The following is a 13,466-nucleotide window of genomic DNA, read 5'->3' as shown; positions in this document are numbered from 1 at the left end:
CCCGCGGGTACAGCTAGTTTAATGTATTTTAAACTTGATCGTGACAATATTATTATAAATTAATCCAAACACATCCATGAATGTTCTTTGTCAAATTCCATGATAACTTAAAATAGAGGGCGGAACAAATTGAAAATGGTTAAATCCACGCTACAAATTAAAAGCAAAATTTACCGTGATACCATATATAGGATAAGGACCTAATCCAGAACTCTCACTGAGCCAAAAAAACTTGCGTTTGAATCTGCTAGTGTCAATGCCGGAATTTAGGAGCCCTACTGTCACTGTCTGTCGGGCTAGGCCAGATGTGGCGAGGGTAGGAGAGTGAACTGACAGCGCTACATTGTTGCTATTAGCTGATCATGCTACAACTGAATTGTTTACATTGCAACCAGCAGCGCTCATAGGTTCTGGTGTTGACACTATCAGATTCAAACGCAACTTTTTTTAACTTATGCTTAACACTATTGAGCCGTGACATGTCCACCAAGCGTCCCACCAATGTCACGCCTCAGTGTTTTTTGTATAGTGCGTGTACTGGCTTTGCGCCGGAACTCAGTCGGTTTGGGTCGGGCAGCAATCCTGCAACCCAGAGTCAATGTCCGCCTTCTGTCACATTTTCACCAGAAGGCCGGCGATTGTCGATTTGTCAAGACTTGGTTATCTTCGATGAATATCAGTGTTCATCCTTCAATGTCACTGTTAATTTTGTTCTTCTGTTCGTCGTCAATTCAAGTCATGATTTAAGTGTTTTGCCAGTCGTCAGATGAGTAAGTTGATTGATTTATTTTGATTGTTTTAGGTTAAAATGTTTCTGAATTAGTTTTGGCCTTCAGCCACATGTTGAGCAGGCTTTGAGTGGGTTTTGGCTAGTGAAAAACAAGTATTAAGCACCTTCTGTGCATTGGAATTACTTTTAATTACCAATTACTTGTTTTTCAAGGCGCTAGACCCATTTCTGAGCCTGAAATTGAACAGAGTTTTGTTGGGCCTTTGGCCAAGCTTTGTGTGGTCAGACCACAAGTTTTTCTGGTTAGTTTAGTAGTTTTTGTTGTTGCCAAGTTTTCAAAGCTTTCCCCGAGACTCTAGGCCAGATATTATCCAAGAAAACTGCTTTTGAAACTCACTTTTGTGCGGGCTAGGGTCCGTTTGTTCTGTGTCCCTGTTAATTTATTATTAGGCCTAAGGCCTAGTTTGTGCTCAATTTTGTCTTGTTATTGTGGCCTACATGTTGTTTAATGTAAATTTTGTCCCTCTGTCCCCTGTAAAAGTGTTTTTTTTTGTGGTTTGTAATGTAGGCCATGTCACTCAGCCTAAATTTTTTTTGTTAAGTAATGGCACCTCCTGGGGGCCAAGCTCGGTCATAATTAGTTAGTTTTAGTGCTCTTACATGTCCCCTGCAATTTTCAAGTTTGGTTGATAAATGACCGAGTTATTTAAGTTTTAGCTTAGCGCATTTCTGTTTTCTGAGTGACCGTAGGTAACTGACCCCCTACCTGGCCTCAGGCTAGTTGGTAGGCATGGGTTTGTCTTTTAAAAGCTGCGGGCACTTGTGCCACAACTTTTAAAAGCTTTTTGAGCAAATTTGGTTGGTAATAACCGGAGTTATTACCGGTTTTACCTGAAATTGCACCTCCAGCCAAAGAATTTTTAATATTTTGTGAGAACTGTTTTTCGAAGTGTTTATTGTAGTATTTATGTAATTGTTTTGTGCTTGATTAATGTGTTTTACCCTTCTGGACCAGATAATTTATATTTTTTATTGTCAACTTCAATTTTTATGGAAAATGTCTGTAAGAATGTGTTGTTAAGTTTGTAAAATTTAAAATTCTATTTATTGTTATGTTTTTAAAGCTTTATTCAACTGAATTAATTTATTTATAGTAATTTTCTCATTCTAACTTTCTAGACAGTTTTAAATGAAAGCCTAAATTCAAAAGAAGAATATTTATTAATAAAATCATTTGTAATAGTTTTGGTCAGTAAACGAGTGGTGCGGAAATTGTTTTTTGGAATTATTTTTTGAAAAGCTAGTTAGGCCTAAGGTTACACTCCAGTTATATGGACTTTTATTAGTTGGGCCTGGAATATGTTCAAAGGGTCCCGGATGGGAGGTTTTGTTCCGCCGCTTCCGGAGAGGGTCGCCCGGGGAGACCTTACACCTTCTCCCTCTTCGGGCTGCCAGTCACCCTGCTCCTGGGACCAGTGGGACACACTACACCTTCAAGCCATCATCCGCCTTCTACCACCACCGCCACCCACCACTAGTTGAAGCGACCAGAGTGACCAGTGACCATTACCGCAAGTTATATTTGTAATTAATGAAAGTTTTTTGAAAAGGACTGATCATCAATGGGGCCCCCAAATTATTTACCATTGTTATTTATTTTTAGTCACTTGTTATTCATTTAATTGTTGATTTTTTAAAGGTTTAATATTAATTGTTACCGTCTTTAATCTATTCGTTGTTAGGCCTATTTTTCTGTTACTGGTACCAGTATTTGTAAGTTTAGAAGGGTAAACCTAAAATCATTTTTTTTTAATTAAATTTTTGAGAAAGCCTTTTTAAAGAAATTCTTTGGATGGATGTTTTGTTATTTGTTGATTTTTTTTGTAAATATATAGGCTTTGTTGACAACTGTTTGTTTTTTGATATTCACCCACGGCCTTTCATTTTTGTTAGGGATGTGGGGCGGCCACTCGCACTGTCACTATGGGGGGCATGCTTCCAATAGTTGTTCGTCTGGGGGCGGTGCGAGGGGTCGGCTCAGATGGTAGCAGAGCGTGGTTTTTTGTGCTCTTTCCACGAAAGGCCGTGGTTGGATTTGATTTTTGGGTGATGCTGGTCTGGCAGTCTTAGGAATTTTTTGAAGAAATGTTGTCGTGGTGGGGTAAGCACACTGTTGTAGTTTTTTATTAGGAGCTCGCCCTTGGCCGAGTCACCGGGTGGAATCTGGTTAATGACTTGCATCCTGTGGGAGCAAGAGTGTCAAAAGCATGGCCAAACCCAAAATTGAAACTGTGTGTGTGTGTTTACCTCATCACACAAATGTTAGGTGTTGTTGTTTAGTGTATGTATGTATGTGTGTATGTCGTGAGTGTAAGTCCGTGTTTTTGTTTTGGTGGCTAAAGCGGTGTGTATGGGCAGGTTCTTCTGTTTGGGACCTCATCTGACTGTAGGCATTTCAGTCCAGAGTCCTTAGTTAGTTAAGTTTGTGAATTGTTCGTTAAAAAAAAAAATTTTTTGTGTGTGTTTTGAAGGTAAGCCGACTGACTGAGAGCAAAATGGGTTTGTTTGCTCCACTGCCCAATCCCATTGCTGGGGTTTTGAGCGACATTCGCCCGGTTGATGGTTTAGAGGTGGAACCTTTGTTAGAGTTTTTGGGAAAGGTGTTGCGCCTGAAGGAGTTCCCAGGCATGGAGGACTCAGTGGTGTTGGAACTACTGGTTCCACTCTGCCTGAGACCTCTTGGTGACAAATTGTTAGACTGTTTGAAACGGGGAGTAAATTTTGACAATTTTCACAGTGAAGTACTTGAGCTCTTTGTCCCCTTCAGGGTCATGGAGAGATTGAAAGTTGAGAGAGTGTTTCGACCTCAAAAGTTTGATGAAACTCTCAGTCAGTATGTGGGTGACATTTGTGGCGTGTGGCGTGTCCTACGGCTGGGCATCCCTGAAAACCAACTGGTGGACATTGTCTTGCAGGGGTTGAAGCCTGAGGAGCGGTCCAGACTGATTTTTGCTCCGAAGCCTTCTTCTTTTGCAGACCTGGATAGGTTGGTCATCCTGTCACGGAGCGTTCAAGACGCTGATTTTCAGAGGGAGCATGTTCCGGGGCATCTTCCCCAGACTGTTCTCCATCCCCTTGTAGCTTCCGTGGGTCAAGGTCCTGAAACACCGCAGAGACAGAGGCATCCTATCGTTTGCTTTGGCTGTGGTCAAACAGGTCACATGAGACGAGAGTGTCGTCAGAGGGTTAATCTTGGGACTTTGTCCAAAACCCTGAGTAGCTCACAAGGGGAAAGTTTGCCTAACCCGCCCTGTGAGAAAGCTGTTTTGGAGAAAGTCAGCAAGAATTTGGTTTCTGTGAGTACTGCCCCTTCTGGGAGTGCTGGTTTTGGGGAGCCTCTGTCACGGGGTATGAGGGAGCTTGCATGCATGGGAGTGAAAGCGGCGCGCTCAACTTGCCCACGACTCAACATCTTCTTAGGTAAAACGGTGCAGAAGGCCCTTGTGGATTCTGGGTCAGCCCGTTGTCTCATTTCCCTTTCCCTGTTTGAAAATCTAAAATCTTCTGGGCTAATCAAGCAAGTTGAGCGAAGTACCCACATCTGCTGGACTGCATTGAAATCCCCACTTCCAATCATCTATGAAGCCCGTTTGAAATTCAAAATTGAACATTTTTCTTGGGTGTGGAGTTTTTGGGTAGCCAAGGACCTTTGCATTCCTGTCATTTTGGGAGCGGATTTCATCAAGCATTGTGGCCTGATTTTGGATTTAGGCAGAGGCCAGTGCTTCTTTCGTTTCGCAAGACGGGTGCTCATTCCTTTTGCGGATGAAATGGTGGATGGTGCAGCTGTGGTCGAGCCTGAGACACCCAGCAAACCAAAGGTTGATCCATTAGGGCATCTGACTCCTGGCGAGGCTGAAGCAATCAGAACCTTGTGTTCTCGTTTTCCTGAGGTGCTAACGCCAAAGCTTGGAGTCACCAATCTTTTGGAGTACGAAATCCGTTTGACTGACACCCGTCCAGTTCGTTCCCATCCTTACAAGCTTGCTCCACCCAAAATGGAAACACTCCGTGGAATCATCAATGAGCTTCTTGAAAATGGGGTAATTGAGCCTTCTCGCTCAAGTTACGCTAGTCCAGCTTTTCTAGTTCCAAAGCCAAATGGCAAGTCTCGAATGGTTCTGGATTATCGCAAGTTGAATGCTCAGATTGAAATTGACTCTGTCCCTCTCCCTGATTTGCACTCTGCGTTCGATTGGTTCGGTAAGGCCAAGTATTTTTCCGTCTTTGATTTGAACCAGGCTTACCATCAGATTCCCTTGAAACCTGAATCTCGACCTCTCACTGCCTTCTGCGTTCCGTGGAACTTGTACCAGTTCACACGTGTACCCATGGGCCTAGCTGTGGGGGCCCAGACCCTCACCAGACTTCTGGACTCCCTTTTCCATGACGTCAAGTTCAAATTTGTGTTCAACTATCTTGACGATCTTTTGGTGTACAGTGAGAGCTTTGAAGACCATCTGGTTCATCTTGAGGAAGTCATGAATAGGTTGCTTAGGGCTGGCCTTACCGTAAATCCCGAGAAAGTTAGTTTTGCTCAGGCTGAGATTTCTTTCCTAGGTCATCTAGTATCATCTCGAGGTGTCTGTATCGATCCGGCTAGAACCCAGGCTATCAGGGAGTTTCCTCCTCCCAGAGATGTCAAAGGCATTGCCCGTTTCATTGGAATGGTGGGTTTTTACCGGCGCTTCATCCCCAATGTGGCTGAGTTGGCGGCTCCTCTCAATGAGCTTCGGAAGAAGGGCGCCAAGTTTGTTTGGGGTGAAGCACAACAGATGTCTTTTGATCTTCTGAAAGAAGCTATCATGCAACCTCCGGTCTTGGCGATGCCAGATTTCAGTCAAAAGTTTGTTTTGCAAACCGATGCTTCCTCCGTCGCCATTGCGGCTGTGTTGTCTCAAGAGGTAGATGGTGTTAGGCAGCCAATTGCGTATGCCTCACGCACTTTGAACCCATGTGAAAAGAAAAGCTCTTCTGTGTATGAGTTAGAGTGTTTGGCTGTCGTGTTTGGAGTGAATAAGTTCAGACGTTTTTTGGAACACAAAGAGTTTTTGCTGGAAACCGACAACCAAGCGCTCTCGTGGCTCCTTGCACATCCTCGCCAGCTTGGGAAAATTGGTCGTTGGGTGGTCCAAATATCTTCCCCCAAATTCCAAGTGCAACATGTTCGAGGCACGCAGAATGTGATTGCTGACACTTTATCAAGGATGTATCACTCACCTGACGACCAACCTTCTGATCAGGAGGAGCACACTGGGTGTGCCGTGCTCCTGGAGTTTCCCCTTGCCTTTTCTGAGTTCATCCCACATCAGTTAAAAGATCCCGAGCTGGCTAAGATCATTGGTGAGCTTCAAAATGGGGGAGCCCACCCCCCATATTTTCTGTCCCAGGGTGCCCTTTGTTGTCGAGACCGACAGCGAGGTAAACCTAAGGTTGTGCTGCCTAGTCTTCTTGTACCCATGGTCTTTGCGTACTTTCACTCTTCCCCTGTGGGTGGGCACTTAGGGATTCACAAGACCATTGCGAAGGTTAGGGACATGTTCATCTGGAAGGGTATGGACAGGGACATTGCGGCACGAGTGCGTTCTTGTCAAACATGCTCGCTAAGCAAGCCTGCTCAGAATACCAAGTATGGGTTGTTGTCATCTGAGGTGGCGGAGAGACCTTTGGAGAAGGTTTTCATAGACTATGTAGGGCCTCTCCCACGTAGCAAGTCAGGAAACAAATTCTTGCTTGTTTGTGTGGATGCCTTCTCCAAGTTTTGTTGGCTTTTTCCTTTGAGGAACGCCACTGCACAGCTCACCGTGCAGGCACTTCGTACCCATTTGTTCCAACACTTTGGAATACCCGCCACCATTGTTTCCGACAACGGAACTCAGTTCGTGTCTCACCTTTTCAAAAGAATGTGCTTTGGGCACGGTATCCGCCATGTGACCACTTCTCCTTACTATCCACAGCCTTCCCATGCTGAGAGGTTCAACAGAAATCTTCGATCCGCTCTCATAGCTTTTCATGCTGACAAGCAGACCACCTGGGATCAGGAACTTCCTTGGATTCAATTTGCTTTCAACACTGCACACCATGAGAGTCACAAGGCGGTCCCTTTCGAGCTGTTGTTGGGCTATCCACCCAATAATCCCTTGGCAAATGTGTGGAAAATTGGTGACCTTCTGCCACCCCCTGGTGCAGCCAATGTCAAGGCAACTTGGCAGGCGGCTAGGAGGAACTTGATCAGGGCTAGGGAATTGGTCCGGAGGAAGCACAATCGAGGTCGGTTGGACAATCCTTTCCAGGTGGGGGATTTGGTTTTCTGCAAGGCTCATCCGGTCAGTTCGGCCGTGGACAAGAGAGCCGCAAAGTTGTCTCATCGGTGGTCAGGTCCCCACCGCATCTTGAAGTTCTTGACTCCTGTCTCCGTGCGGCTGGGAGATCCGCAGACTGGAGAAGTTTTCCGGAGGGCTCACATTTCTCATCTGAAGCCTTTCCGGGGAACAATTCCGTAGGTCATCTTTATTTACTCTTGTGTCTGAGTGGGAAGTGCACTGGGCCAGAGAGCTTGATCACCTCTTCTGTCCCTTGTGCGCTGCTGAAGATTTTTCCCTAGTAAATTTTCCAGCACTGGCCAGTGCAAACCCTGGGGGTGAGTAGTCCCTCCAGTTGAAAGACTTTTGGCGTTCCCCACTTCAGACACTTGAGTTGATCTGTTGGTGTTGAGTAGTTGAGATCTTCTAGAATTGGGAGAGGTTTTTTTTCCTTTTTTTTGGAGAGGAAGTCCTCCTTTGGGGGGGGAGGTTGAGCCGTGACATGTCCACCAAGCGTCCCACCAATGTCACGCCTCAGTGTTTTTTGTATAGTGCGTGTACTGGCTTTGCGCCGGAACTCAGTCGGTTTGGGTCGGGCAGCAATCCTGCAACCCAGAGTCAATGTCCGCCTTCTGTCACATTTTCACCAGAAGGCCGGCGATTGTCGATTTGTCAAGACTTGGTTATCTTCGATGAATATCAGTGTTCATCCTTCAATGTCACTGTTAATTTTGTTCTTCTGTTCGTCGTCAATTCAAGTCATGATTTAAGTGTTTTGCCAGTCGTCAGATGAGTAAGTTGATTGATTTATTTTGATTGTTTTAGGTTAAAATGTTTCTGAATTAGTTTTGGCCTTCAGCCACATGTTGAGCAGGCTTTGAGTGGGTTTTGGCTAGTGAAAAACAAGTATTAAGCACCTTCTGTGCATTGGAATTACTTTTAATTACCAATTACTTGTTTTTCAAGGCGCTAGACCCATTTCTGAGCCTGAAATTGAACAGAGTTTTGTTGGGCCTTTGGCCAAGCTTTGTGTGGTCAGACCACAAGTTTTTCTGGTTAGTTTAGTAGTTTTTGTTGTTGCCAAGTTTTCAAAGCTTTCCCCGAGACTCTAGGCCAGATATTATCCAAGAAAACTGCTTTTGAAACTCACTTTTGTGCGGGCTAGGGTCCGTTTGTTCTGTGTCCCTGTTAATTTATTATTAGGCCTAAGGCCTAGTTTGTGCTCAATTTTGTCTTGTTATTGTGGCCTACATGTTGTTTAATGTAAATTTTGTCCCTCTGTCCCCTGTAAAAGTGTTTTTTTTTGTTGTTTGTAATGTAGGCCATGTCACTCAGCCTAAATTTTTTTTGTTAAGTAATGGCACCTCCTGGGGGCCAAGCTCGGTCATAATTAGTTAGTTTTAGTGCTCTTACATGTCCCCTGCAATTTTCAAGTTTGGTTGATAAATGACCGAGTTATTTAAGTTTTAGCTTAGCGCATTTCTGTTTTCTGAGTGACCGTAGGTAACTGACCCCCTACCTGGCCTCAGGCTAGTTGGTAGGCATGGGTTTGTCTTTTAAAAGCTGCGGGCACTTGTGCCACAACTTTTAAAAGCTTTTTGAGCAAATTTGGTTGGTAATAACCAGAGTTATTACCGGTTTTACCTGAAATTGCACCTCCAGCCAAAGAATTTTTAATATTTTGTGGGAACTGTTTTTCGAAGTGTTTATTGTAGTATTTATGTAATTGTTTTGTGCTTGATTAATGTGTTTTACCCTTCTGGACCAGATAATTTATATTTTTTATTGTCAACTTCAATTTTTATGGAAAATGTCTGTAAGAATGTGTTGTTAAGTTTGTAAAATTTAAAATTCTATTTATTGTTGTGTTTTTAAAGCTTTATTCAACTGAATTAATTTATTTATAGTAATTTTCTCATTCTAACTTTCTAGACAGTTTTAAATGAAAGCCTAAATTCAAAAGAAGAATATTTATTAATAAAATCATTTGTAATAGTTTTGGTCAGTAAACGAGTGGTGCGGAAATTGTTTTTTGGAATTATTTTTTGAAAAGCTAGGTAGGCCTAAGGTTACACTCCAGTTATATGGACTATTATTAGTTAGGCCTGGAATGTGTTCAAAGGGTCCCGGATGGGAGGTTTTGTTCCGCCGCTTCCGGAGAGGGTCGCCCGGGGAGACCTTACACCTTCTCCCTCTTCGGGCTGCCAGTCACCCTGCTCCTGGGACCAGTGGGACACACTACACCTTCAAGCCACCATCCGCCTTCTACCACCACCGCCACCCACCACTAGTTGAAGCGACCAGAGTGACCAGTGACCATTACCGCAAGTTATATTTGTAATTAATGAAAGTTTTTTGAAAAGGACTGATCATCAATGGGGCCCCCAAATTATTTACCATTGTTATTTATTTTTAGTCACTTGTTATTCATTTAATTGTTGATTTTTTAAAGGTTTAATATTAATTGTTACCGTCTTTAATCTATTCGTTGTTAGGCCTATTTTTCTGTTACTGGTACCAGTATTTGTAAGTTTAGAAGGGTAAACCTAAAATCATTTTTTTTTAATTAAATTTTTGAGAAAGCTTATTTAAAGAAATTCTTTGGATGGATGTTTTGTTATTTGTTGATTTTTTTTGTAAATATATAGGCTTTGTTGACAACTGTTTGTTTTTTGATATTCACCCACGGCCTTTCATTTTTGTTAGGGATGTGGGGCGGCCACTCGCACTGTCACTATGGGGGGCATGCTTCCAATAGTTGTTCGTCTGGGGGCGGTGCGAGGGGTCGGCTCACTATGATCTTATTAAAGTTATCTACCTGAGTCGTAAAGGGTAGCTATCTTTGTTTTCAATGATCTCCAACGCGTCTCGTCCATCGTCTAGCTGCTTTCCTGTTACTGGGATTCCATTGACAGCTATCAGAACGTGGCCAACTGGAACGAAATGTAAGGATCCATATTACAAATAGGCTAGGTCTACTCATGAAAATAAGTTATCAAATTAGTATTACGGCATGGAAGTTCAAGCATACTGGCACGCACATTGATGGTATGGACACAGTTCCGCAGAGAACCTGCTATATATTATTGGAACATAGTGTCTATTTCTAAGATATATTATTTTTTTTTTACACAGACAAAACACAATTCATTAACTTCCATTAATCAAATAGAAGATTTAGTCTCCTTCTGGACAAAACCGAAGTTCACCCAACACCAAATGTCAAGTTCCTTGGATTGATCTTAGATGAGAGACTTAGTTTTCATGACCATATCAAACACATTGCAAAGAAACTTAGCTCTGGTATTTTCGTTTTAAAATCTGGATGTACTGCTGACTGCATACTATGGGCTCATTTATGGTCCCCATTTAGCATACGCCGTTCCTATTTGGGGAATGAGTGCCAGCAGACCAACATTTCGTTTAAACTTAAAAAATGGCTATGAGGACTATTTTCTCTTTGCAAAAGCATAAATCCTGTAAATATGTTGCTAATTCAAAATTTTAGACATTTCCATCTATTTAATTCTTGATTTCTTAACATTTGTAAAACAAGAACTTTCTCAATTTAACATTTCTGTAAAAACCACTACACATCGTGAAACTTACACACATTACCAATCCCTAAACATTCTACAACATTTTTCAAAAGACACTTACAGTACAATGGCGTTAAGCTTTCCAATTCACTTTCTCTTAAGCTAGAACCAAACCTTTTAAAATCTTAAAAACGACTAAAATCTCTTTTGATAAATTCTACCTCTTACAGCGTCCAAAAATTCCTAACTATCAGCTCTAAGAATGCTATTGTAAGTATTGATTTATATGTCTCTGATATTGTTTATAAGTATTATGTAAGCCATTTTGTAAATTCCTGTTTATATTTATAGACCTCTGTAAGGCATGTTTTAAAAACAATGTTATGACTTAGCTATAATGCAACTTGTTTTGTTAATATTCTGGCTAAATAAATTAATTGATTGGATTTGAAGATCTTAATAGCCCACTGAATGCCTATCTTTCAGCAACTGAACGTTCCAACATTAGCTTCAGCCTTGGTTTTAGAATCAGCAGTCCTGCTAAGAAGAAAACCAGAATGTTTTAACACTATTCGTGCGGTCGACATGTTTGAACATAAAAGTTGCATTTATTTCAATGTTAAGCAATTGCGGGAATTCCCGTCATCAGCACCCAACGTGTTAAGTAACAAATAAATGCACGAATACAACGCCAGACAAAAAAAAAATAGCCATATTCTGTTCCACAAGTAAAGTCAACATTAATGAAAAATAGTTGCCTAGTAAGTTATAGCCTAATACAACTTACTTAGGCTAAAATAGGTATACAATAAAGTACCAGAAGGTATTAAAGATATTCAAGATTTAAACCGATTTAAGCAACAATTAAAGTAGTATCTGATGGCAAAGCAATATTACAGCATAAAAGAGCATCTGGAAGAATATGATGTAGAATTACCTATGACAAAAGTATGGTGCGAATGCACTTCTAACGGGCTTACTTCAAATAACAAGTAGCCTACGTAAGTAAGTGTTGGCCAGCCAGAATTTTACCCCTCTGAAATCTTACCCCGAACGGATTAAATTTTTCACAACTCAAATGTTTAAATTAATTTTGTTAGGCTACCGATTTTAGCAATATTTGCAATCGGCATGTTTTTGTAGCCTATTTGATTTTATAGAACTTTCGTATTATATGGAGGCCACTTATTTTACATTTTGCTGTGGCAGTTATGTTAGGTTGGGTTATCATAAATGTTTGTAGGACTTTCCTCGTTTCGTTGTGAATTGAACGATACCAGATGAGTCATAAAAAATTTGTGATAGCCCAACATAACACAACCGCCGCAGCGCGCTGTATAAGGGCAGCCTCCGTGTAATATGAACGTAACTTAAGTTACCGGTAGCGATTTTGTAATATAAATTAATGACAACACACAAGTTTATTGCTTATCATGATTTGAACTGTTATTAGGCCCAAGTTGCTCTAATATTGAAAGCATTCTTTTCCTACATAATTTTATCAAAGGTAAGTTATAGAGACAGAGTACAGTAACCTAATTATAATACCTAGTAACTTAAAACAGCTGATAGTTTTTGGATTGATATTTTTGGTAAATACATCAGATGTGGATGACAAAGATTGGCCCACCCCATAGGCTAGGCTCTAGTAAACATGATTGTGTATTATTATTAAATGGTTTAATAGAACTAACCGCAATTAACTTAGGTAGGCCTAGTGTTATGTTTACTTTAACTTAAACTTACCCATTATTCCATCTCTTTGCCCAAATGAGACTTTGACACATTTGTTCTCAAAAATTAACTTTAAATCCAAAGGATAACTAAATGTGTGTTCATTTTCAATTTTAGGAACATTATGATCTAAGTTAAATATCAGCCCTCCAGATTTGGAAACTATGTAAACACCGTAAATCATCGTGAAAAAATACTTTTTGCTAACTAAATTAATCAAAGGAAGATTTAGGCCTAGGTAAAAAAGTCAATTGTACCATATAATTTGTCAAAATTCTGTGCTTTGAATCTGATTTAATAAAATTAAAATTAATAACTTAGTCTTGGTTTTCATATTCACATAACCTAAGCTATGGATGGCTGCTTATTAAAATGACACTTTGTGTTTGTTTGTGCTGTGTGGACGAACGACAGAACGAGAATGACAGAACAGAACAGAGACTGCTGTGTGGTATTTATTCACAGTGTTGCCAATTGCGGGGAAAATCCTCGTTTTTCGAGGATTTCCAGACCCTGCGAGGAGAGGATTTATGCGAGGATTCAGATTTTGCGAGTATTTTCGAGGATTTCAGGTAAAGCAACTAGGATTTTTCTGATAATCGAGTATTCTCAGTGCCTGGGTCTCTTTAAAAATATATTGAAAATCCCTCTGAATCTAATCATTGAAAGAACAGTTTCCGCAACTGAAAAAAGTCAATCAACCAATCAATCAACCAATCAAGATCTAAGAACAAGTAGATGAAGAAGAAGACGATGAAATGAGGGTGCACTTAGAACTAACTGCCGAACTGGAAACTGGACTGAGGTGAAGTGAAGTGAAGTAATTCTATGCTCAGCTCCAGCTGTCGCTGTCATGTAAGCTCAGCTGAGCTGCGTGCTATAAGTCTGTAATCATGAAGCGAACGTGAATTCGAATTGAACTATTGTTATTAGGATATGACTGGGACCGATGTGTGTTTAACAACAAACTACCCTACCTTTTTTTTAGCTTTTCCACCTGTACAGAAACTTGTCGTTTGTTGGTTGCCTTCAGTTCAAATTTTCTTGTAATTAGGCCTACGTAGTGAAATTATTAAAACCTAACAAATTATGATTTACTAC

General features: G+C 41.1%; 1 protein-coding gene across 4 annotated transcripts in view; it reads right to left on the bottom strand.

Moving 5' to 3' along the window:
• LOC128984680 (trafficking protein particle complex subunit 4) overlaps positions 1-12,769 on the bottom strand; it is a 66,108-nt gene extending 53,339 nt beyond the window's left edge. For all 4 annotated transcript variants that reach the window (XM_054404018.1, XM_054404019.1, XM_054404017.1 and 1 more), the window contains exons 1-2: positions 12,378-12,769; positions 9,911-10,025 (exon numbers count right to left, since the gene is read on the bottom strand). In XM_054404018.1, coding sequence (XP_054259993.1) covers positions 9,911-10,025; positions 12,378-12,549 — 287 coding nt within the window. In that variant the 5' untranslated portion in view covers positions 12,550-12,769. The remainder of the gene's footprint in view (positions 1-9,910; positions 10,026-12,377) is intronic.
• Between the last annotated feature and the right edge of the window lie 697 nt (positions 12,770-13,466).

This window comes from Macrosteles quadrilineatus, unplaced genomic scaffold (genome assembly GCF_028750875.1).
Source record: "Macrosteles quadrilineatus isolate MER2022 unplaced genomic scaffold, UCM_ALF_1.0 Scaffold_2__2_contigs__length_208266976, whole genome shotgun sequence".
Classification (NCBI taxonomy): Eukaryota; Metazoa; Arthropoda; class Insecta; order Hemiptera; family Cicadellidae; genus Macrosteles; species Macrosteles quadrilineatus.
Note: the sequence above shows the minus strand (reverse complement) of the source record. Positions and strands in the feature narration are given on the sequence as shown.